General features: G+C 33.1%; 1 protein-coding gene across 1 annotated transcript; it reads right to left on the bottom strand.

Moving 5' to 3' along the window:
- LOC115875357 lies at positions 1–25,865 on the bottom strand. Its single transcript, XM_030890785.1, has 5 exons — positions 25,120–25,865; positions 9,828–9,980; positions 6,310–6,493; positions 4,824–5,140; positions 1–377 (listed from the first exon to the last, which is right to left on the bottom strand). Exons 1-5 carry the CDS (start codon positions 25,654–25,656, stop codon positions 369–371), a joined length of 1,200 nt encoding a protein of 399 aa, XP_030746645.1. The 5' UTR covers positions 25,657–25,865; the 3' UTR covers positions 1–368.
- Between the last annotated feature and the right edge of the window lie 1,534 nt (positions 25,866–27,399).

The raw sequence follows: 27,399 nt of genomic DNA on the forward strand, positions 1-27,399 counted from the left end.
TTGAAATTGGCGAGCGGAGCTTGCCGACCAATGGTGCCGTTTATAATCTGTGACGTAGTGACCAACCTGCGCAATATCATACCTTGTTTTCTTTGTATCATGGTGTAGGAGGTTCTCAATCTCAAAGTATTCCCGAATTATCTACTAGTATTTTTTAAAGAACATCGAAAATGTTTTATCATGGGCATAAAACTTATTACTACAACAATAATTAAAATACTGAAACAATAAATAGGTATTTGTTGTGCCTATATAATAACATTAAAAAAAAAGAAATACTTCAAAATAAATACTTGTTTCTGTAGAAGTAGAATCTTTTGTCCTTCTTCGCTGACTAGCAAGTTCGGTATGTATTTTTTAAAGTCCGGTCATAGACGCTAAAATATAATAATTTTATATACAGACTGCTGCAATTAAGCTTGGTTAAAAGAATGCGCCTGAACTATTACATATTTTCAACACTTGTTCAATACATAAGTTCTATATTTTCAAGACTTGTCAAGAAAAAAAATATACATACCGGGTGGTGCATCGCCGTTGGAAACATAGAAATCGCATGCAAATTTTGAATTGTCCAGATATTGGCTCCCCTTTTACAGCGAAGTTGTAAACAAGCCAACCTTTACAATTTTGAAGAAACCCATTTCAAGTAATTTAAGAAAAAATGTATCTATTTTTACATTAAAACTGAACAGGTAACAATGCCAAACCAGGCAAATGCTAACGTACCCTTAAGATTTGCTTAAGATGTCATCCTATAATTCTGTTAATGCCAAATTGTATTTTCTAAACGTTAGACTATTCGTTCATTCCAACTAGTTTTAAATTACAAAAATACCCGGGGACACTAACCGCAGGTGCTATAACGATGTAGTCTAGACAGCACACATAGATAAAAGAAACAAGTTTAGATTGGAAAGTGCCCATAAGGACAATGTAAATACTATTTGGGGCTATTCTTACAATGGTCGCTCTCCATAGCTTTTGATAATTTCGGAGCGGTTCGGCTTTTTCCGGAATTATGTCGCCAAATATTATTCAAATTTATTATTTGCTTTTAATTTTTAAAATAAAATACATTGCATATAAGGAACTTTATTTTATATGAGTACATGGTATGAAATGCCTATGAAACATTGGAAACCGACGTTATGCCACAATCCACGATGGTTATTGCAGTTCACAGTTCACACAGCTTTTTAAGTTTTTAATGCCACTTTTTCACAATTATCACGGGCTTGAGTAAATCAAATTTAAATTGAACTCACAAGATAGCAATAATTACTTTGAAAATGGACACTTTAAACACTTTGCGGTATTTTTTCAATGAGGGCAGTTTAAATTTTGAAACATTTTTTAATATTCTGACTTTGACAAGAGGAAATTTTAATTATTTACTCTTGTTTAGGGTTGTTCTTAGCAACCGCTATAGCAGCGCCAGATCCCGTATACCGTTATGCACCCCAAAACAATTATAATAGTACTAGAGCTAGCAATGCAACGTCGGGAAAACAAGTATACTATGCTCTCTGGAATAGCATGCGGCCCGTCTGGCTGCCGGTAAACGTTGCGATTCCTACTGCGCATTGAAAGAAGATCCTATATTTTTATTAGTCCTTTAAATTCTAGTGTTGAATATAAACCGACCGAGCAGGGGCGGCTCGTAGCACTGGAAGATGGTAAGGCACATTAGAAGATAATTTTTATTAATATGTATATAGGGTGACCATTAGTACGAGGAAGTCCAATATCTTCGTAGTTGCCAAAAATATAAGAAAAAAAAGTTCTATATAAAACAGTGCGTATCCTAAAAAAAATATTTTCTTTAAAATTGCAATCGCATTACCATTTTTCTGTACAGAATTGGGTTCAGCATAAAATTCAGCATACATCACACTATTGATTTATTTCAAGCACTATATATGCGGGATTTCCATGATAATTCATATTTGAAAAAAATTATTTTTTAAAAAATGGTAAAAATCTGGAGTGAATTTAACTTATTGATATATTATTGCTTAAGTATGTATACCGGGAGTTGCATCGTCGTTGGGAACATAGGAAATCCCATGCAAAATTTGAACTGTCCAGATATTGGCTCCCCTATGGATTTTATAGCGAAGTCGTATATAGACTTTTTAAAGGTCTACGTTTGGTAAACACACATGCCAAATTTGAACAATTTTGGACAAGCCGATTTTAGGTAATTTGAGAAAAACTTAATCGATTTTTAAATTAAAACTGAATAGGTAACAATCAAACCAGTCAAAAACCGACATTCCTTAAGTTATCAGCGTCATTTTCAAACGTTTTTACTTAATTTTAAGAAAATTTTAATATTCAGTACTAGTAATAATTTATTGTTATACACATAAAGAAAAAGTGAACATGATAAAATACGCGGGAAATAGATTAGACAGTGTATCTGACATGTTTCAGTTAATTTTCCCTAAATATTAAAATTTTATTAAAATTAAATTACTTTTGACAATGACAAAATCAATTACAAATACAAATAGTTTGTAAACCTAATGTATGTCAGTTTTTGACTGGTGTTTGATTGTTACCTGTTCAGTTTTAATATAAAAATCGATTAAGTTTTTCTCAAATTACCTAAAATCGGCTTGTCCAAAATTGTTCAAATTTGGCATGTGTGTTTACCAAATGTAGACCTTTAAAAAGTCTATTTACGACTTCGCTATAAAATCCATAGGGGAGCCAATATCTGGACAGTTCAAATTTTGCATGGGATTTCCTATGTTCCCAACGACGATGCAACACCCGGTATAGCGAGATATGTAGGACAAAAGAAGAAATCCGAGAAACATTCACCTTATTTTGTACAGGGATTTTTTTATGGCACGGCCAACATTGCAATATTATAATGCTATATCTCAATTTTTTTAACCCTAACCAAAATACTCACTGTATATTACTTTTAGTATTTTAGATACCTACAGACTTAAAAAGCGCCACATTTTTGTATTTAAAATATTTCTAAATTTTTAGCAGTTGCGGAAATAGCCTTATGTAATATAATTCGCAGTATTATACCATATGATCGAATAAAAACGGCGGCAGCGATGGCTATGAAATGAAGATCGCTGTCATTTTATATGTAAAAGTATATGGGAAATGTCATCCATCGTCATTTTCAAGCCAACTGGGACGCCGTTTTTTTTCGATCATACGGTACCTATTACATAGGGCTATTGCAACAGTAAATTTTTATCAAAGCGACCTCAGGATATTTTGTCTTATATTTTACTCTGTATGGTAAAATTTTGTTTTTCTAGCCATCCTATAAAAATATAACAAAATGAAATCTGTAACAGGTTGCTTTACTTTTTGACTATACGAGTACACAATTTATTTAGAAATGATTCGAATTCGAAAAACTTTACCAGGGAAGTCCTCTGATGATACATGGTCCCTCTAAATCATCATATCAATCAACAAGTCACTGCCCACTTTTTAGGTATTTACTTAATACGTTGTAATCAGTAAGACGAGTAATTAAACATGCAATTCACATTAAAAAACGTATATATTAATATATCAATCAATTTGAGACAAAACAGTGCAATAACCGGCAGAGTTAATTCAAACAAATACAAATTCCCAAATAATGCAATTCTGCATTTTCAGCCTCTCGCCTAAAATCTCTCGGGCTGATCTGGAAGTGATCTCTGGTGATACATATTTTTAACGAACGGTTTTTAAGGTTTAAATTTACATTTGAGGCTCGCCTCAATACGGTCTTTTTACGCGCTACTACTCCGTACATTTTATCTCTCTTCAACTAAAGGTTTTGCCTATGCTTTTTCTTTTCATTCTATAGCTTTCAGATTCCAGTGAACGCTGTCGCTCCGTCAATGCGATATACCACAATACGCTAGACAAGGAAAGGCGAGAGGCAAACCTCTGCACATATACTTCTTAAAGAACAAATGAGATGGATATACATCGTCGAGTTTGTCGCATATGGGAAAGGAAGCGCGTTTAAAGGAATACCATCGACGTAATTTATTGTAGAATGACGGATAAAAAATACAATTATTATTGATGCAAATAGGGAAAAAAATATAAAATTGTGATTAAAGATGTATTGATTAAAACGTGTAATTCCTCAAATGAATTGGTGATTCACTGCCTCATCTGCCTCATAGGACAAGCCGCCCCTGCGACCGAGTCTCCATAGCTCAGCGCGTAGAGGTCCTGCCTATCAAGCGAGGAGTCAGAGTTCGAGACCGGGTCAGGGCAAACACTTTTTTATTCTGTTTCGATGCGCAGTAGTGAACGTAACGGGTATCGGCAGTCAGATGGGCCGCATGCTGTTCCAAAGAGCATAGTAAAAGATGTATCAAAGAACCAGCTTTCTTAAAATACTTTTTCGAAAACGTTGCTAGCTATTAGACTATAAGTTATGGCGGCAAACCGAGAATTCCAATCTAAACTTGTTTCCTTTATCTATGGACAGTACAACAAATTACATTTAACAATGATAAAATCATACACTGACAACTTAAGGTATATTGATATTTGACTGGTTTTGCATCGTTACCTATTCAGTTCATAGACGAAGTTTTTCTTAAATTAGTTCAAATCGGTTTGTCCAAAATTGTTCAAATTTGGCATGTGCATTCAGCAATATTCAACATAGGCGGACTTAAAAAAACATTTTACGACTCAGCTGTAAAATTTAGAGTGGAGCCGATATTTGAATAATTGAAAATTTGTATGGGCGGGATTTCCTGGTTCCAACGACGATGCACTACCAGGTATATCATAGCTAATCTCAATAATATCTCAAGTTAATATACCTGTAAGTGGCACATATCTCTTTTACTGTTTTCTTCTACAACACTACTTATGGTATTTATCGTAACCACGTGATTATTGTCAATAACTTCGTATTTTTCCACTTTTTCGGCCATTCGCATTTTCTTATTGATTTTCTTAAGTTTCTCCGCTTGGAAAATCAATCTCAGATAATAGCAAGGCAACACGACACACTTTCCATTGGGTTCTTCCGCATCAATGTACACTCCACGTACCAGAAGTGAGTTCGCACAGCCCAACAGAATTAGGAGTGTTAAGGATATGACTAGAGTGATCCAGCAGCTCAAGGCAACGTCATCTACAAAAGACCAATAATATATTAATATACCGGGTGCGTCTCAAAAGTGGTTCACCCCTATAACTTTTTTATTTTTTCTGATAAAACAACGAATTTTAGTATGTTAGTATATGACATAAATTAGAATTGATTGACATATTCAATTGTTTTCGGTCACTTCCGGTTTCACCGGAAATGACATCCAGGACAAGACACTAAAAACATTAGACGATCAAATCTATTTTTTCAAGGTTCCTTTTTTAAAAATTAGTGTTCTTAACACAGCCATGACATTCTAGATTGAAATTTAAAATACAATTTGTTTTTGAGCAAATATGTCAAAAGTTTACATATGATATGTCATTCGATTCAGAGTGTTATTTTCTATCGAATACCTAAAGTAAAAGAAAATACCGAGGGTGCCATTTAAAAATCAAAAGTTGTAGTCATTTCCGGTGAAACCGGAAGTGACTGAAAACAATTGATTATGTCAATCAATTTATGTCACCTAATTTATGTCATATACTAACATACCAAATCTCGTTGTTCTATCTGAAAAAATAAAAGAGTTATAAGGGTGGGCCACTTTTGAGACGCTACCGAGTGCGTCTCAAAAGTGGCCGTTTCTTTGAAACTTTTTAAAAATTGAAACTTTATAATTTTTACATAGTAGAAATTACAACAGTAAAATCTGTTACTTCAAAAAGTACAATGGGTATTTCGCCACTTGTTCTGTAAGAAAATCAATAATTTTGAAGTTTAACTTGATGTAATGTCCTTTTAACAGAACGTCAACGGTTTTTATAGACATATCTCTTGAAAAAACTAAAGTGTTCTTGAATAGTTGTATTTAGATATTTTAAATAGTTTTTATTTGTCTTTTTTGTGTTTTTTTGCATATTACTAAAAAAATGCTGACAGCTGGTCTCCGTTGCTCTCTGCTTGCATTGTTTATTAGTAAATCACTGCTGACAATTAGTCATCGTTGGATTAACGCAGGGGTGTTTACAAAAAATAACTATTTTATTATGTAGATTTTCGTAGAGTACAAGTGGGCAAAATGCCCCATTGGACTTTTTTGAAGAGATGAATCCGCCACAGAGATATAGACATTTTTAAAAATCTGTCGATAGAACAAATAATAATGTCTAACTTTATTATTTCAATTTTTAACCAAACCAAACTATTACCTGGTAAAAAATAAATGTCTAACATCATCCATATTCCTCTCCACACGTTAATAGTTCCCACCAGTGAAAATATAATAAATAAATCAGCAAAAAGTAATCTACTAGCTCCAGATAGTTTGGTACAGATACTTCTAATAAGGGGTTGCAACAAATAAACTACAGCTATGATTGAGTAACCCAATACCTAAAAAATAATATTTTTTAATAATATTGGGAACGTAAGTCGACTAAACTATTATATTCTATAAATGTTGTATTTGGTATTAGAACTTATTATTTTGAATATCACACAAGAAAAGCGTTTCATTTGAGATAGTATCTCAATTTTTTTTTTTTGAAGTGAAATTTCTTGACACACGATGGGAGTAAAAACTGAAGGCCGTGACATGGCCATGACACACGAGAAGCGAGAGGAAAAATGGTAACGATCTTGGAGTGTCGCAACTCGGGCCCTATGTGAGCTAGGGGGTTGAAACTCGGAATGTAGATGGGACTAAACAAAAAATTTGTAAAAGAAATATGTCGTCAATAAATTTATGAAGTACCTACTTTAAGGTGTCTTAATAAAGTATACAACACATAATACAGTGTCCGGCAATAGTGCGTGGGGCATCTGTATGTAGCTCCTAGAATAAAAAACTTGAGAATTTTGTTTAAGTGCAAACCTAAAGTATGTACCAGGATGTATTTCAGGAAAATATTTTAACTTCTATAGGGGGGCTCAAAAAAGTGAGTGGACCTGGATGATTTTTTTAAACGGAACACCCTATATATTATTGCATTTTTAGCTTCCTTTCAGATCACTTTACACAACCCTAAGATATGAATAAATATGTTTCGATAGCTTAAGAGATATTAAAAAAATAAATAAAAATATATATTTTTCAGCTCTTCTTAAACAAATTATTGAAAATACAAGAACTGTTCTGAAATCAAAACTATATTAGGTATTTACTTTAGATGGTCTATACTTACTTTACTATAAATATGAAAGTCGTAAATTAAACAGGATGTTCAAAATTCTACGCCAAACTTTCTAAAATATAAAATAATTTTTCTTCGTTTTTTTTAATGGAACACCCTGTATATTATTTTTTCAATAGACGGAGAATTAGAAAATGAACATTTTTTGTATTTAGAGTATTTCAAAATTTTTAACAGTTTCGCAGATATTTGCGGTTTTATATTTCATATGGCATTTTCCATAGTAAATTTTTATCAAAGCCACCCAATGATTTTTCTCTGTATAATACGAGTTACGAGTTAAGGTGAGCCAATCCAAAACTCTACCCTGAAAATATTCAATAATAATATCGAATCTATAAAAGATAATAACTCATCTTTACCTGTAGCTTCGAAATGGCAGCTGATTCAGATTTTGCAGCAAGATTTAAATTGCCATTTCTAAAAGCCGGGATACAACAGAGCGGCAAAACAAAGTGAGGTTAAGCACGGAGAGAGTTGACAGAAGCGATGTTGACAGCGTCTCTACAGAGCGATAACAGGGTTGTGTCAAACGATAACAGGGTTGTGGACTAGAGAACGTAAAAATTACGCCAAGCGCGTCAACTAAATTATCCGGCCTGAACGATAAGGAATCCGGTGATGATACGCCAGACATCATATATCATAATCAAAGACATGTAACGAACTAAAAAACGTTTACAGTACGTTGGATAAATTTATACTCATATCAAAGCATGTTAAATTGTGTTTGAAACAACTCATATTTTTTTCTTGGTCTGATAAATAGATCCTAAAAGACACAGTTAAAGTCAAAGGTTCACAGTGGGCCGATTTCTATGCACGCAAGTTTAGTTTCATTTCAAGAATTTCGTTACCATGACAGTTGTTTTATATATTCGTTTTATATATTTTATATATTCGCAGTATAAAATAATACTGCGTGTATCTGCGAAACCGTTAAAAGTTTAAAAATACTCTAAATACAAAAAATGTTTATTTTTTAACTCTCCATCTAATAAAAACATTATATACAGTTACATAATATACTATTTAAAAAAAAAACAAAGAAAAAATATTTTATATTTTAGAAAGTTTGGCGTAGAATATTGAACATTCTGTATGATTTACAATTACCATATTTATAGCAAAGTAAGAACAGACCATCTAAAGTAAATACCTAATATAGTTTTGATTTCAGAACAGTTCTTGTATTTTTAATAATTTATTTAAAAAGGGCTGAAAAATATATATTTTTGATTTATTTTTTAATATCTCTGAAACTATCGAAATATATTTATTCATATCTTAGGATTATGTAAAGTAATCTGAAAAGAAGCCAAAAATGCAATAATATACAGAGTGTTCCATTTAAAAAAAAGCATCCCGATCCACTCACACTTTTTTGAGCCATCCTATAAAAATTAAAATATTTTCCTGGAATACGTCCTAGAGCATACTTTAGATATGCACTTAAACAAAATCCTTAAATTTCTTATTCTAGGAGCTACAGATGCCCGACGCACTATTGCCGGACCCTGTATATTCTATTTTCATATTTCACTTTAATTAAGTAATGACAGCTGCACATCGCTGTATTTGTTAAATTTAGATTGTCAAATTTGTTGTATTTTATTAATTTGATAATGTTTTTTGGAAACTGTTATACAAAGTTAATCTCTCTTATCTCCTCAATTATTACAAGGGCAACATTTTTCTACAAATATCAACATGATATGCTGTTAGACGGTTATAATTAGTAAAGAATAGAAATTATACAATTTATACTTTGTTATCAAAACTACTCTGTTCAATACAGATACTGACATAAATCGGACAATAAAGCGACCTTCCTAAGAAAAGATAAATTATTCAATTAAGCAATGCATGCGTGACGTTCTAGTATTTTTTTACTCATTAAATCATATTCAAGTACCTGAAAATGGTATAAAAACAACAATTTAACAATTTCATAGACAAAATCATTCAACGAACCGCTCATTTCATCATTTTTTTACTGAATATTGTTAATTTCTGCTTTGTTAACTTTGGTTTGTAAAATAATTTGTGTAAAAAAATAATAGAATGATATAGACTTAAAAACGAGAAGAGCGTTTATTGCCTATTTATATTTATTTTATTTAATGCAAAATATGAGATTTTTATTCCACATCAAAATGTACATACAGGGTGGCGCCACTCATACGACGCGAAGGCTCCAAGAAGAACGACACTTATTGAAATTAAATTTTGAGAGCATATGAAGAACAATATTTAAATTTCAATAAAAACTATCTAAATTGGAATTTATCCGGTATAGCCTAATATGTAGTTAAAATAGTAGAACTCTATATATTTTTACAAAATACCTTCAATCAACCCAAAATTTAATTTCGATATATGTATACCTACTACCGTTCTCCTTGGAGCCTCCGCGTCGCCGTCATGGAGAGGCGCCACCCTGTATTTTTAATGTTTTATGTGTTTTTTACGTCATAATCTAGTTATTTATTAAAAATACTAATTTTGTAATATTAAGGTACTTACTGACTTACCAAACTCCCATGGGCCGAAGCTACGCGATCCTCTGGGAATAGGAATAAATCTACCATGATCCATAAACCTCTCCAGACGAATACTACCAGTGTCCCTACCACTAATACGGAAAATAAGCAATCCAGAATAAGTAAGGACACTTTTTCTTTTACCTGTAAAATAAAATAAGTATTAATCTTAAAATATTTTTAGTAATGTTAATCTTGTTTTGTCTTTATATCAAATCAGGTTAAAATTTACTAAAAATATCTTGTAATTAGTCTATGAACAAAATTGTTTTTCCAATTATCCAAAGGTAAATTTTAATGATATCTAATTAAATTACAGCTTATTTAATCACTGTCAGCTAATCATCATCGCTAGTTTTTGAGTACCCGTACTTGTACCCGCACTTTGAGTACCCGCGCCTGTTTTCGTAAATATGCAATCAGAGTGAGAGCACCAGTCTCCGTAAATTTTATAGATAGAGCTTCAATGGAGCTCAGAATCCGACTTGTTACATAACATAAGATAAGCAAATATCTACAGACTGTTCAACCATCGTTCACCGTTATGTCATCATTAGATATTTATTTTGTCAAATTTGACTTTTAGGCCCAGCGCCCACGGTCCGACTGTTTTGTGACAGAAGATGCAAATTTGCAACTATTTTGCAACCTCGGTAACGTATTGTAGTAGACGATATAGTAGTGTGAAGACGCACACGAATCGATTCGAATAGAACTATAGCAATCAGTCAAAAATTTGTTCTTCGCAACTATTTCCCGCAGTCACAGTTGCGTTGCAATTTTTAGAGTTACCCATATTCAAGTGATTTCCACGTAGTTATTTTATATATTTCAAAACGGGCGAAGAACTGAAAATAAAATTTGTCGGAAAGGTTGAGAAACACCAGGAACTCTATAATTATATTTTTTTTAATGAACTGCTACACCAACTGACTGAAACTGATTCAGAATGCGTTGCATCCGTATGCCTGCAGCAGTTTCATTTTAGTTGGAAATTGATTGTAGAGTAAACTAGTTTGCAACTTTTGTTTCAAAATAGTCGCGCCGTGGTTGCTGGCTCTAGAAAATTTTAAGTACGCTATATTATTGATTGAGCGAGTTTTTTTTCTTTGCATTTATTAATTTTTTCTTGAACTCTTCATAGTTACCATCCCTTTAATTCCAATCATTTGGATTGGTGAAATTCCTATTTCTAAAGCATCACCAACTCGCTATATTATTTAAAAAGGCTATCAATTTGTATTCTACATTGGAATATTACACCTTTGCATTGTACTTACTTCATATAGGGACAAGAGTGTTCCACCAGCATCTCTTTTTTGTAAAAAAATAATTTATAAGCTTAGGAATGTTGGTTAAATGTTAGCTTGTTCATTTTGGTTAAATCCTAGAGGCATTTTTGCAATAAAAAATTTGAATTTTGTTTTACTTACAGCAACAATCTAATTTTAATTTTGACATTGATCGATGTCCGGCAATAAAATTATAACCCCAAATCAAATGACAATGACAATTACTAAATAGAATATGCAGTAAGTTACGAAATGCCGTAATGACGTCACCAATCTCTTTCATCTGATTGGCAAATGATTGAGAGAGTTCGACAATATACCGGGTGCGTCTCAAAAGTGGCTCACCCCAATAGCTTTTTTATTTTTTTAGTTAAAAAAACGAGATTTGGTATGCTGTTATATGACATAAATTAGGATTGATTAGCGTATTTAATTGTTTTCGGTCACTTCCTGTTTCACCTGAAATGACTACAACTTTTGATTTTTAAATGTCATCCTCGGTATTGTTTTACTTTATTTGATAGAAAATAACACTCTGAATAGAATGACATATCATATTTCAACTTTTTTTTTCATATGGCGAAAGAGGAAGTGACCAAAAACAATTGAATACATCAATCAATCCTCATTTATGTCATATACTAACATACCAAATTTCGTTTTTTATCTGAAAAAATAAAAAAGTTATAGGGGTAAGCCACTTTTGAGACGCACCCGGTATAACGTGACGTTGAGCAATGGCTGAACATTCTATAGTAATAGTCCGGGAGGCAGCGTTTTTTTTTCAAAGAATTTCATTCCGGCTAAGTTTAATACGGTAAGTTGTACACACATTCAACTTGACGAAACCGACGGTTAGCCGATCCAGTAGCGGTGGGTGCGAGCGTTGGAGCCTGCGATATTCGTAAAAAAAAGAGATTTCTGAGAGTAACAAAAAAGACCGTCAGCCGCTTGACAGAGGGTGGAAAATACGTCAGTCGAGCGCCTAAACTTGAGAAAAAAATACGAAATTCAAATTGGTTCATCCCATTTGAAACTTTTAAACAAAATTTCGTACTTAGGTATAATTATTGTATTTAGGTATATATTTTTGACTGGCCGTCGAAAGACGCGTGATCATCGAGAAATAAGAAAAAGTACTTTGGTATACCGTGTGCGTTTCGAAAGTGGCTCACCCCTATAACTTCTTTATTTTTTCAGATAAGACAACGAGATTTGGTATGTTAGTATTCGATATAAATTATGATTGATTGACGAATTCAATTGTTTTTGGTCACTTTCTGTTTCATCGGAAATGACTATGTACAACTTTTGATTTTTAAATGATACCCTCGGTATTTTTTACTTTATTTGACCTTAAGTATTTGACAAAAAATGACACTCTCAATAGAATGACATATCATATGTCAACTTTTGATATTTTTGCTTTAAAAAGAGTCGCCAAGCACTGTAATGTATGACGCGCGGACTTTTCCATGGTCTGACTGTCGGCTTTTCCCCCAATGGGCAATCAGCTGACGAATATTTCAAATGTGTTTATATTAAAACTATAATATTTATTAATTTCAATTGTTTTTTTTACGAATTACCCGAAGTATGCATTATACAAGGTACCTGGTGTTTCACTTAGAATATTTCTCGGCTGTATCTCAGAAAGTATTCGCCCGCATCTGCGGTAGAAAATATTTATACGCGACTCTATCTGCGGTAGAAAATATTTATAAATAAAGAAGCCATAAGAAATTGCTGAGAATTATTTTCAAGTTTGTAAAATGTCCACTAGAGAGAGCAACAAATAAGAAACTGTAATTTTAACAAAATTCTGCCTAGATAAGGGGTACTATAAAAATGGTGTCATAATTTTTAGCAAATTTCGGATTTTTCTTGTTTGAGCAATTTTGCCCTAACTCATAAAATAAAGTAGCGGGGTAGGTAAAGGTAAAAACTGTTTTTATTTAAATGTGAATACCTCCGGACTAGTTAATCCCTGAGTTAATCGGCATACAATTAATAGAATGTTCCTTTCTCTATATTAAACTATACCATATAAATAAGAACAATTAGCATTTTATAGTAGACGCTAAACCCTGATTGAAATTTATTAGTATCTAGAAACTTCAAAAAGTATTATAGCAGCATTATATATTTTTAATTTTTTCATACTGTTGTTTTAATTTTCTGCACTGGTGTATTTGCTTAATAAAGTTTTATAAACAATATTTTAATGAAATTATATAACTAACATTGACCGAAGAAAAACATAAAGTAGCCTTGCTTTCGCCGAATATGTAAAAAATTTGCCAAGTTAAAGGTCCTCGACTATTGGTACTACGGATTACTTGTATTACATTGGCACGAATATTTTTGCAAACGGTACCAAGGGCAGTACGTTATATAACAAATAACTTTATACAATCTAATTTTGATTTTTAGTTACATTACGGAAATTCATTTGGATTTTAATTTTCGTATACTTATATTAATAGAGGCGGTTGATTTTTTGGAAGAAATTGAACGGGTGGTTGCAATTACCAGGCACCTCCACTTTGAATTACCCTAAAAAATTGGCCGATCGTTTCCTGCAACAATCAGTTCTCTCAATATAACAGGACATAAATGGCAACGTTAGTTGGAGCTGCCTAGCTTTGGGTTTGCGGCAAGAACTGAGCAGCTCCTTTTCGATTTCCCACAAATTTATTAAAATGGAGCCGCCTGGTAATTGCAGCCACCCCTTCAATTATTTATCTTTCATCATTGAACTCTAGAGGTGCAACCAAACCAAACGATGTTAGCATCATCAGCAGATGATTAAGTTCAAAATAAGGTGCTTTGTTGTATTTTGGCAAACTACTGATATTTATCTAACACTAAAGGTGCCATCCTCAACTGTATTCTACTAATAATCTATTTACTGTTGGTTAGAATGAATACAATTTTATCAAATATTACAAAAAATAAGAGGCTAATATCAGAAAAAAGTAACAAATTACCATTAATTAATATTTATCCAATAAAAAAAATATCTAAAATTTCTAGACACAGTTTACTATAGACGTATATAAAATACATAACATTAATTCAAGTACTACAGTATGTCCTATTGTCTTTACAAGAGGAAAAACTTTTTTATTATTGACATTTTGAGAAAGATAAATTTTTCAATGAAATTTTTGCTTCTTCTAAAATAGTTAATAACGTTTATACCAAATTTTTATACTGTTTTAGACAAAATTTAAAAAAAACATGAGAATAGAGTTAACTTTTTTCCTAAAATTCTAGGCGTTTCTATAGTAATATAATTTCGATTTCATTCTTTGATAGGTGGTTATTATTATTAATTATTATGGTTTATGTCATATTTTTGCTGTTGTAAAAGTATTACTTTTTCTGATAACTATTGTCACTACTGTCACTACTTTCCGTAGCATTAAACTAAATAAATTTTGTGATGCTTTAACATTTTAAAACAGCAAAAAATATTATGTTAATTAAAATTCTATCTATAACAATCTATCAAAGAATGAAAACGAAATTATATTACCATAATAACGCTATTTTCAAACTTCTCTAAAACGCTATGAACATTTAAAAAAGTATAAACGGAATTAACCATTTTAGAATAAGCAATTTTTTTATGAAGAATTCGTGTTTCTCAAAATGTCAAGAATAAAAAAGTTTTTCCTCTTGTAAGACAATCCGGGGACATACTGTATATTGTTTCATATAGCCTTCGTACTACTATTATTATTACAGTACATACTAATAGTTTTTATCAGCTTTATACTACAAAAATGCTAGTATTTTTTCAAACACGAACATATTTCCTTCTCAACCTTCGTTTTGTTTAATTATTATTGCAGTATTAATTATTTTTATCACTTGTATACTATTACTTTTTCTAACATGCATAATATCCTTTCGAATCAACTATTAATTTTTTTTATAATTTATTTAATAACTTGATTAAAACGTGACAATTTTTCGGCACACTAATTAAATTATTTTTACAATGACACTTTTAATCGAATTTACTTAAAAAACAATTAAAATTCTATTTTATATTTTGTAGATCAAGGATATATCTTTTATTTTTTTATTCAAATAGATATTCAAAGATTAATTACTTTATTGTAAATTTAATTGTTTATTAATTTTACAAATCCACATATATATAAAATGCTAATGTTTATCTGTGTCGTCTCTACTGAAGTAACGACGTGCTCTAGAAAGTTGCATTTTTTACTAAAAGATAGCTAATTGGCTCTCCTAAAAACTGTCGTCGCCGGATTTTTTGTTTTTCATTTAATTAAAAAAATAATAAAAAGTATTTTTTTCCTGATGTCGTGGCGGATGCGCCAGGCTTCAACTAGTATCTAATAAAACTGGCCTCATCTATTATATACTACTGTACCCACAGCACCATAATTAAAAAAGTGTAATCTACCATTTCGATTACTAGTAAATCTAAACAGTGCCCTTAAAAATAAAGTTTTTTAATTAGCAGAGAATATCATATCGTGCAATTGCCAAGTCATTATTATTATTAGAGAAATAAAAATATCTAATATTAATACTAACAATTTGTAACAATTGTTGAATAGGTGCTTAAAGAGAAACTAAATAAAATAAACTGACTTGGTTTTACATGAGATCTCACTACTTTTTATAGTGGAAGAATGGTATTGCGAAACTTAGCATTTTTTCTATATTCTTTGTTTTTGAGGGAAACCATAAATTTTCGATATATTATAATTACTTACAAGGTATTACTTGCAAATCTTTTTATAATAATTGCAACGTTTGAAATAGTTTAAAAATTATTTGAGATGGTTGAAAAAAAAATATCATGTTCTATTCTGAATAAAAATTATATTTTGTGCCTCTCCTAGAATGTCAAATGTACAGCCTCGCCACAAAGAGTATCTGTGGTATCAAATATTTTTACTCCTAATAAAACAATATACTATTTTTTAGAAATATTTTTTGCATAAAACTTTCTTATAAAACATACCTATAGTACTTTGTCTTTTGCTTAATAAGAATGAATTTAATTTGGACCCTCTTCGTTGCTTTTATTGAAGATATTATGCTGAACACATTTATTTTTAAAATTTAGGTCAATAAACTTTTGGCAAAATAGTGACTCATATAATGTGTCTATGGAATAGTAATACAACCACTTTTGTAATTAACTCTTCTAGGAATACCACCATTAAAACAAACATTTTATAAGTAAACACACTTAATTTATAATTATTTTTTCAAGCGTCATATTTTTGGTAATAAACAAATATAAGTCAATTATTTCGCCTTTCCTATTTATGTTTTAATTGGCTGGTTGGTTTAGATTCAAAGTTAACATCTTCTTGTGTGAATAAAGAATAAGTAAAGTCTGCTCAACGGGTCAGGAAATATATCGACAGAGGACATTCAAAAATATGACAAAAAAAACAATTTTATCTGTGAGTTGAAACGACAGATAACAACTCTCGCTATAATACCACAGGTATTGTCTTGCTGGATTACTGTATCTACTAAAGATTCAAAGGATTAGGAATATTAGGATGAATCAAACTTATAGACACACAGTCTAGGCCAGTGATTCCCAAAGTGGTCCAGGTGGACCCCCAGGGGTCCACTGGAGACTTGCTGGGGGTCTACGTAGGCGTGAACAAAAAATGGGGGTCCATAAGATGTTAATGGGGGTCCACGAAAATTTATCTGCTTTTGATAGTAAAGAGCAAAAATGTAAGCATAGTTTTTATAAGGGCCTACCTACATTGTTTTAAGTACCTATCTAAGCAGATAATATTTTAATAAGGCAAGCGACTGTTACTTGTCCAAACTTGCGTATTCGATATTACGTACAATTTCGTGTACAGACTTGCAAAGCGCTATCCGCCCGACAATGCTTAATGCTTGTTCAGACATGAACTTGATCACCACTATAAATACTTGATGCCAAAGGCAAACGCATTCATTTGTTTCCGGAATTTCGAAAAAAGGCGGAATTTGGAAAAAAGTTGTGAGAAAATTTATATCTGTGTTTGCTAGTGCCGGAGAAAAGTAAGTAACCTACCTTTTTTTTTGTTATAGTACTTAAGTATTTTGTTTACGTGTACTAGTCGGTTGATCACAACGGCCTGTATAGATAGGTAACTTAGTAACTTACAGATATTTTAATTGTCCTCTTTCGATTTGAAGACAAACACAGCACGTTTTATTCAATTGTTTTTTTCACGAGAGAAACACTGCCTCTCTAAAAGGCCGAATAAGCAATATTGCAGAGCAATTAATTTTGTAATTTTTCTTGCAAATAACTACTAATTTTATAAAACAGTAATTTCATAATCATTTTAAATTGGTTTTGAAGTAACTATTTTATCAAAACTATTCCTTTTCGGAAAGAGCGAGCGGTGCGCGGGCGACGGGAAAAGGGCGGGGCTTGGACTTCGATGCCAGTTTGTCACGTTTTAACAATGAAGCCGCAGACAAAAAATACGCAAATACACAGGAGCGCGTGAACTCATTGATTTAATAAAATGTTAGTTATCGTTTTTATGGACAATTTTGGGATTTCGACTTTTATTTTTTCCTACACAAATATGATCAGTATTCGATACTGAGTACACCAATTTTTATTTATACTATTAAAAATTAGTGGTAAATTATGTACTTTAAAATTGATACCGTTTTGTGAAAACGTCTGTATTTGTCTCAGCGGTTTATTAGTTGGTCCCTTTACAAGCCGTAATTCTATTTCCGCGTGCTGACAAAGGCTCCGGTGTGATACCTATATTCAGAAAAAAAATTGGTTACTAAAACTTTTTTTTACAGGTAAGGTAACTGACACGAAACATGGCTACAGCAAAGAAAAAATGTCGACAATATAGTATCGATTATTTGAAATATGGTTTTGTTCCATCAGAGGCAGACAAACAATTGCCCATGTGCCTATTATGCAACAAAGTTTTGAGCAATGACTCTATGAAACCATCAAAGCTCGAAGATCATCTAAAAAGGTGTCATACTGATAAAATAGGTAAAGATTTAAAATATTTTCAAACATTGAAAGAAAAATATGGAAAGAGACCCACCATGCACAGTATGTTCGCTTCAACATCTCAAAGTAACGATGATGGCTTGCGGGCATCTTACAATATCTCATTACTTATAGCAAAATCTGGAAAACCGCACACTATCGGAGAACAATTAATTTTACCCGCTGTTGAAGAGGTTTTAAAAACTGTTTTGCACAAATCTCCATTTGACGTACTAAAAAGAATTCCATTAAGTAACAATACTGTACAAAGACGCATTGATGAAATGAGCTCTGATATCGAAAGCTTTTTGTGCAATCATCTGCAAAAAACTCATTTTTCTATACAACTGGACGAGTCAACGTTACCCAGTAATGAAGCATTACTATTGGCATATGTCCGATTTATTGTTGAGGAAGAAATTCACGAAGAATTGCTATTTGCCAGAACTTTGGAGACTGACACTAAAGGCGAATCAATATTTAATGTCCTGAGTAATTTTTTTACGGAAAAATCGATCCCATTTACAAACATTATTTCAGTGGCAACAGACGGAGCTCCTGCAATGGTCGGGCGATATCGTGGGTTTATAAGTCATCTCAAAAGAATTATACCAGGACTTACAGCTATTCATTGCGTAATCCACCGACAACATCTTGTGGCAAAACATTTAAGTGACAGGTTGAACCAATCTCTTCATTTTGTAATAAAAGCTGTCAACAAAATCAGAAGCAATGCATTGAATACGCGTTTATTTGCTCAATTGTGCGACGAAAATGATGAAGACTTCCAACGACTGCTCTTACATACTGAAGTACGCTGGTTGTCGAAAGGTGCATGCTTAACGAGATTTTACTCTGTTTTCGATTCCATATTAGAGTTCTTAGAAAGTAGAGATCCAGATTTAAAAGAAAACTTGATCAAATTCAAAGCAGACATTGCGTATTTGACAGATTTGTTTAAAAAATTTAATGATATTAACTTGCAGTTACAAGGGGACAGCCTGAATTTAATAAAAACAAAGGGGATAATTTCGGCTTTTCTTGGGAAATTGAAATTTATGAAGCAAAACATTAGTCGGCGCGAATTCTCTCAATTTCCAAACTTGTCGCAGGTAGAATGTATTGATGAGGATATCCATACCTACAGTCAACATTTAAGTGCTCTGCATGATGACTTCAAAACCAGGTTTGAAGATATACTGACGATGGATATACCACCATGGATCATAAATCCATTTGATGAAACGGAAGTGGCCAATGTTGTATTACAAGAGGAGCTGCTCGAGCTAAGCACTAATGAGGAGCTGAAGGTGAAATTTAGAAAAGGCTACCCAACATTTTGGCTGCAAGCAGAAATACCCGAAAAATATCCTGGACTGTGGGAAATCGCAAGGAAATTTTTAATAGCTTTTCCCTCGTCATACCTTGTCGAAAGGAGTTTTAGTGCCGTTACAAACCTCTTAACAAAAAAAAAAGGAGCAAATTAAACATCACAGAGCGGGGGATTTGCAGTTATTGCTCACAAAAATAAAGCCAAACATTGATCGTTTGCTGACACTCCATCAGATACATCCTTCCCATTAATTAAAATTATGACCTGAACCTATATTACCTTAATATTTTTTCTTGTAATTCTATTCTTTTAATAAATAAAGTGATATAAAATGTACCATTTTTCGTTTTTATTTTTACATATCGGAATATAGGGACAGAACTCAGAAGTGACACAATTTTTATTTTTTGGCGACTTTAAGAATGTGGTAGAAATGTAGCAGCAGGGGGTCCACCGAAACCAGTAAAATTTTGAAAGTGGCCCACGAGAAAAATAAGTTTGGGAACTACTGGTCTAGGCAAACAAAAAAGTACATAATTAAGGGAGATTTATATTGGACCTATTCCTATTAGAATCTCTAAATCTCCAATAGAAATTATTCTGATATATGCTCTTTTTGCGAGACAGTGGTTCACCATGTATTGGAAAATTAAATTCACAACAGACATTTTGAGCCACTTGTCCTGCTTTTAAAGACAAACGAGAAGTACAGGGTGGCTCGAATTCGACGCTCACCATTTAAATTTCGGAAACCGTAAAGATGCGTATTCATTTGCAACAAAACACTCGGAACAAACCAAACGCGCCGCGCACTCCAAACAATCTGCAACAAAACATTTTCCGGTAGCGCTCTGAACGACCTGCAAAAAAACATTTTGCGCGGAGCGTTCCGCCTGTTTGCGGTGTTCGCTGCGTTCCCACCAGTAATCAGTGTTAGTGTGTTTGTCGATAAAGATGCATCTGATATTACCATAGCCGCTGGTGCTTTTTTAATTATAGAGGCATTAGCCGGTAACAAAAAAGAGAAAAAAAGGAAAGGACAAAAACTGTGAGCAAGACGCCTCTTTTTGCGCCGTCAATATAATATGGCCTTACTTAGTGACCTAGATTATATGCATAAGAAGAATTTAATTAATTTAATAATTAATTATTAATTTAATAAAATAGGCCGCCTTTCAAACTCATCAATTAACTCTAAACATTTTTGTCTGTTCCACTCCATAGCTAGGTATAGCTTATAAACACCCCAAACACAACGAACGTTCAAAACTGCCGTATCCACTGAACATCGGCCAACGAACAAATTCTTTTGAGCAAATCTCCTTTACCGACAAGCTTCGGAAAATGTTTGGCGCGTTCGGTTTGGTTCGTCGCGTCGCAACGTACTGACTACCCAAACTTGTTACAGCGCGCGCGGCGCGTTTGGTTCGTTCGGAGTGTTTTGTTGCAAGTGAATACCCACCTTAAGAGATACAGGATTGGTTAAATGGAGACAAAGTTGCGCAATTTGATGCTCAATAAAATGCTGCATTTTGAAAAATTCCGTATACTTCCGAATATATTCGAAAAAAAAAACGGAATTTTCAATTTTGATTTCTATTGTTTACTGGCTTTATTTGTTAAGATAACTTAAAATGAAAAACACATTTTCATCGCCACTTTTTCTGCTCTATAACTCTGTGCAATTAAATATTGACTCTGACGTTTCGGCTTCTGGCGACCATCATCAACTTAATTTTTTTTAAATACGGACCTGATTTTTTTTTCAATTTAATTAAATCCTTTCATCACTCTTATAAAACACTATATATAGTCACTTTGATATTTCGCCGACGTTTCATACAGAAAATTCCATCACCAGAATATTTTATACAAAAAAAAAATAAAAAATAAAAAAGCAATACGGCATTTTATTAAGCATCAAATTGCGCAACTTTGCCTTCATTTAACCGATCCTGTATCTCTTAAGGTACATTCAGGCTGAGAGCGTCGAGCGTCGCGTCGCGTTTGCGTCGCGTCCGCCCCATTGAACTCGAAGCCCGACGCTCAGCGGACGCTAGCGCAACGCCAAACGCGACGCTGTCTGCCTGAACGGTCTAATTTAAATTAAGTGAATTGATTCCATTTTGACACACGGACGCGATGCAAACGCGACGCGACGCTCGACGCTCTCAGCCTGAATGTACCTTTTACGGTTTCCGAAATCCCAATGATGAGCGTCGAATTCGAGCCACCCTGTACACAGTGTCAGGTAAATGAAGGCCAGTTAACAATATAAAAATTGAAAAATTAGGAAAAAGTACATAATAATAACTTATTTGTGTTACCCAATCAATATCAATCAGTAACGATTTGCCTTGAAAATAGAGTAATGGTATACTTGTATGTAAATAATCTGTCGGCTTAAAAATCAATACTATTTTCTTTTGATCCTTTCAAAGATATGATTAGAAACATTGTCTATGAAAGTAAATTGTTATGTACGAAACGCTAAATATATCAGAGCAAGAATTACGCGATTGATATTATAACACGTATAAATACTAAATACTAGTCTTAATTTACGAGTCTATTACGCTGTACCCTTGTTTATTATACAAGGGCTGTACTGTTCGGATCGCTCTCAGGAGTCGGGTAAAGCGGGTGTGTGGCCGAAGGAAATATATATTATTTTTCAGAAATCTGCCTAAGGCTTAGCCCGATCCTGTCGTGTTAAGCCACACCCAAAATTCCAAACACACGTGCTTTGATTAAGGTTTGCAGAGTTTTAGCATTTTCCATAAAATAGCGAGCTATTTGTTATAAAACGGAATTTTGAATTATGTCTTTATTTTCGAGAAAATTTAGTCCACACGTAAGGAATATTTTGTTGATGTCTGACCATCAAAATCTTAAAAATAAAGAAGTTGTCAAAAAATGTGCTACAATACGGATATAGTATAATCCTTTATCTTTAATTTCCTTCTTCATTTGTGTAAAAATACCTAGTCAGTTTTACATAAAACGTTAAATGCCAAACGCTTATTTTGCTATTTTTTCGGACTAGTGAAACGGACTCTTAAGGAATAAAAATATATCTCTACCTTTAACTTCAATCAGTGGTAGTATTGGTATTGGCACAGCTTATTCATTAGACAGCCAGTCGACTTACGAGCATCTGCGTAACTCTGCGTATCTACCTAGATATTCTCTTATGTTGTGTAACAAGTCGGATTCTGAGCTCCAATTAAGCTTTGTTTATAAAAAAAACTATCGAGACTGGTGCTCTGGCTACCATTATTATGTCCAAAAACAGAAAAAAAAGCTTTTAAAGCAGAGATACTCAAAAACTAGCAAAGTCGGCTGGCTGTCTCATGAATAAGCTGTTATACCGGTATGCATATATTGCAATTTCATCCTAATTTTTAATTCTATTCATAGTTAATTGAATATATATTTTTTCATTGAAAAAAATAACCGTCCGAGTTTTTAAATTCCTTAATAGTAGATATAATTACATTGGAAAAATGCGGTGAGATAATTACGGCAATTATACTTATTATGCGTATACAAAGTGTCCCAATATTCCACCGACATAGAACTACTACGTATTTGTGGGATCAAAATAAGTTAGGACACATTTTTCTCTATACAAAAGTGCTTTAATTATTTGTCCGTTAGAGGGCTTCAAACTTTAAAAAAATAACTACATTTTTTAAGTTTTTTTTAAGAATCGTCATTCCGATTGAATGAGATGAGGTGGTGGCGTAACAACAGACTCACGGGCCTGTGTGCAAAAATTTTACCGGGCCCCCTATTACACCTACATATTTCAATACTTATATACTAATCTGAATAATATGCACTCATATTTTAGATTAGAAATAACATTATCAAATTAATTTTTATATAGTATTATTTATTACTGCAACACAGAATATGTAACTCAAAACATATAAAATATCAAATAAATAAAAAAATAAATAAAAACAAAACAAAAAACAACAACAAAACTAACTAAATTAAAATAAACAATGTAAATAGGAACATGAACATGTTAAAATTCTTTTTTCCTTGCTTTAGCACGGGCGAAAGTTGACACAATATTACCAATGCCTATTGTACGGGCAACTTCATTTTCTATTGAAATAATTGCCAAAGCTGATAACCGTTTTTCGCCCATAGTATTTCTTAAATAATTTTTGACAAGCTTTAATTTGGAAAAAGATCTTTCAGCCGAGGCCACAGAAACAGGTATGGTGAAAAAAATATGACACGCTGTTAAAATCTCGCTGAAACTAGAAGACGATGAAAGGTTTTTAATTCAAATAAATTCAGTGAGTTTAAAAATGCAATTGATTTCGTATAAATTATTTCGGAAACATTGCCTGAAGGAGAGTAATTGAGAAGAAATCGTATAGGCAATATCATCGGGGTATTTAAGGTATAGAACCTGACCCATTTCATATATATCCTCATCAGAAACAGAAGGATTCTGCTTGATTCGCGATAGCATGTGAGAGATATGGAAATGGGGCTCGGGCCTTTCGAGGGTCCGGGCCCGTGTGCTTCGCACACACGGCACATCGATAGTTACGCCAGTGGAGGTACCTATGTTTTGCTAAGCGCTTTAACATTAGACTTTCACAAAAATGAAGAAAAAGTACGGAAAGGGTGTAAACTACAAACATAGAAATATTTTCCAACTCCACCGACAACTGATTTTTTTTTGTAAAATAGCTCTTCTAGAATTTACAACAGTTTCTGTCTCTTGTAAAAAACGCCATCTCGTATACTTTTTTAAAAAGAAATGTTTTTCCGATGCTGACGTACAAGTCCTTTAACGGGCAAACGAAGCCCTTTTGTCTAGTGATAAATTGTGTGCAATTCACTTATTTTGATTAAAAAAAATTTGTAGTTTGTTCCATGTCCACGGAATATTGGCACCCCTGTATATTTTGTAGATCTGCTCTGGAAAAAATTCTCTAATTTTTTTTTCTCAAAAACTAGGCAATGTGGCGTTTTTTTACAGGAGACAGGGGGTTAGGAGTAGTATATTTTGATCCTAGAAACACGAATATGAAGTTAATTCGAGAAAAAAATTGAGATTGCATTTGCAATTTTTTTGTTTTTGGTTAAAAACATAATTTCTTGATAATATGGCAACATAGGTAGTAGATTAAATTTACACGAAAGAAAACCCAAAAAGGATCCAGTGGTTCTCAAAATTTAAGCAAAAAATCATTTTTTCGGAAATTTTCAAAGTAAAAAAACTCGGTTATTTTGGACATATTTGAAAAACGGCAAAGGGAAAATTTGTTTCTTTTATCGAGATCTAACAGTTCTGAAAATATTTGCACTATTAAGAGTCACCCTGTTGGGGTAGTTTTTCACTACCCCAGTAGTTTTCTCGTACTTTTTCTTGCTTTTTTTGTGAGTCAAATGTTAAAGGGCTAAACATAGGCACCCCAAATCTCATTCAAACCGTTCAATTCTATATGTCCACAGAATATATATGTATACAGTATACAGGGACACCCTGTATATACTGTACATGTTATGTTGTTAGGTAAAAAACGAAAACAATCACATCTTTCCTAATTCCAAGCAATACATCAGTTAATATAATAAACTTACCGTGACTCTGAACATCGTCAGGACTTCAAAATATCCTTTAACCGAATCATTAACAATCACACATGGAGGCGAAGACACATTTCTCAAGGCCCTCATTGATATTAGTGCCACCAATCCTACGGCGGTCGTAACCATCAGACTTTTAAAGTCGGTTTGCGTGTGAATCGTCAGTATGTCCCATGGTCCTCTCCAACCGTTTACGCAAGTAAACGCGAAACACACTGTATATAGTCTGGACACTAAATAAAACAGGATCCTGTTTTTATCCGGGTGAAAATTGTTTTCCAGGACTTTCTGGAATAGGAGGAAGAAAAGATGACCGCAAATGCCGATCGAAGTTGAGATTGCTGCGCTTAGAAGTTTGTTATTGGGCGCAACGTAAATGTCCATCAAAGTCCAAACGCTTCTCCAATAGCTGACGACGCAAGGGCACACTATTACCGCGGAAAACAACAAATCTAGCACCGTGATGAGAGTGTAATACGTGGTACCGTCGCCTTGGAAATTGTCGGGAAATCCTGCGGTACTGCCTCGCATGGTGGATCAAGATTGGTTAGGCTGCGTGACAGGGTTCGCGCATCTCCGAATTGGTCGCTTTGACCTATATGTTATGAACTAAAGGATTTCTTTTGAGAACTAAATCAATTTTATTAGTGATAAGCGAGTGGACGATGGTCCGGTGGGGACCGAGGTCACGTGACACGGGCCAATTCAAATTGCGAGTACCGCGCGCTGATCCGCCGCACCACCACCGGCCGGTCAGATTGAATTGTTTGTATTTGGTTTGGTTCGGTGCTTTTTTATATACATGTACCGGGCATAGATAATTTTATGGGCATATTATATTTAATTCTCTGAAAATTCGTGGGAATATCCTAATAAACCAAATACAGAGTAATACATTTACTTATTAACTAATTTATTATTAAAAATTTTAAATAAGTAATAAATTTAGAAATTACATAGGTAGGTACAAATTCATCAGTAAAAAAAAGACAAAAATGAAGTTTTTTTACTTTAAATCACTTGTAAATAAAACAACAAAATATCCAGTATATAGAAGCCTTCCCAAACACAAAATCATCAAAATTTCTCTGCGAAAATGCATCTTTCTTTTTTTTTCCTACTTTAGAATAACTGAAATCAATTACATGAAAACGTGTTCCTGCTTTATATTCTAAACATTTTTCTTGTGTAGGTATGAACTTAGCCTAGTAAATACTGTAATTTAGACATCAATACCGCATCGAGAAATAACGAAAATAACCTAAAATGAACCAACAAACCAAACCAAAACAAAACAAACCTAACCAAAGCAATCAAAACACGCTGTGCTGTAAGTTAAAATTCGTCTGTTTACGAATTCCAATTGCCGAGTACTTTTCAAATATTGCTATATTTTACAATATTTTATCAATAAATGAAAGTGATACACTTCCGCAAGAAGTTTTTGCCTTTTAGAAAAATTTCTAGAATGAAAAACAGAAACGTATTTTCATGTCTTGAAAAATTGAAAAGGATTCATTTCCGCAGAAATTTTTTTATGACATACTATTCGAAAAGGTTTCCTAATACTAAATAAACAAATATTTCTTACATAACTAATTTCGAGTAAATGAAAGTAGCTCTGATTTCAGCTAGTCTAAATTTGAAAAACTCGAAAAGGATGGATTTCCGCAGAATTTTTTTTTCACATACTATTCGAAAAGGTTTCCAAATACTAAATAAACAAATATTTCTTATATAACTGATTTCAAGCAAACGAAACTTAAGCCAAAGACAAATTCCACAATAACTTTTTTCCAGCCTATCCACCTGAGAACCTCCTCATTCGTTACCCTATCCGTTAAGGATGTAGAATGTAGAATGGTAGGAGGAGGGTTAATTACTGCGACATTACAGATCTATTGTATTTTCCCTTTTCTTGCGTTATAATGAGTTATAACTCATCATACAGTCTCAGGGCTTTGACAAAAGCCAGTATCTGAGACGGCTCCGCAGAGGCCAGCTCTCCATCTATGACATTAGTCGTACCAATGTTTATAGTACAAACGGTTGTCTCGGCACATTCGTGATGAAGTGTTCTGGTGTTTCTTCATTTTCCTCACAGAATCTGCATTCACTGTTCTTTCTCAGCTTCAATCTACTGAGGTGTTCATGCAGAATACATGCAGTGTCCTGTTACAAATGCCTTGACAATCCGAAAATTGTTCCTAATTAAATCAAGGAAAACCTTAGATTTTTCTCGATCGTAAGTTCTGAGAAACTTTGTCGACTGTC

The sequence above is a fragment of the Sitophilus oryzae genome, unplaced genomic scaffold (assembly GCF_002938485.1).
Source record: "Sitophilus oryzae breed Bouriz unplaced genomic scaffold, Soryzae_2.0 scaffold_1375_pilon_pilon, whole genome shotgun sequence".
Lineage (NCBI taxonomy): Eukaryota > Metazoa > Arthropoda > Insecta > Coleoptera > Curculionidae > Sitophilus > Sitophilus oryzae.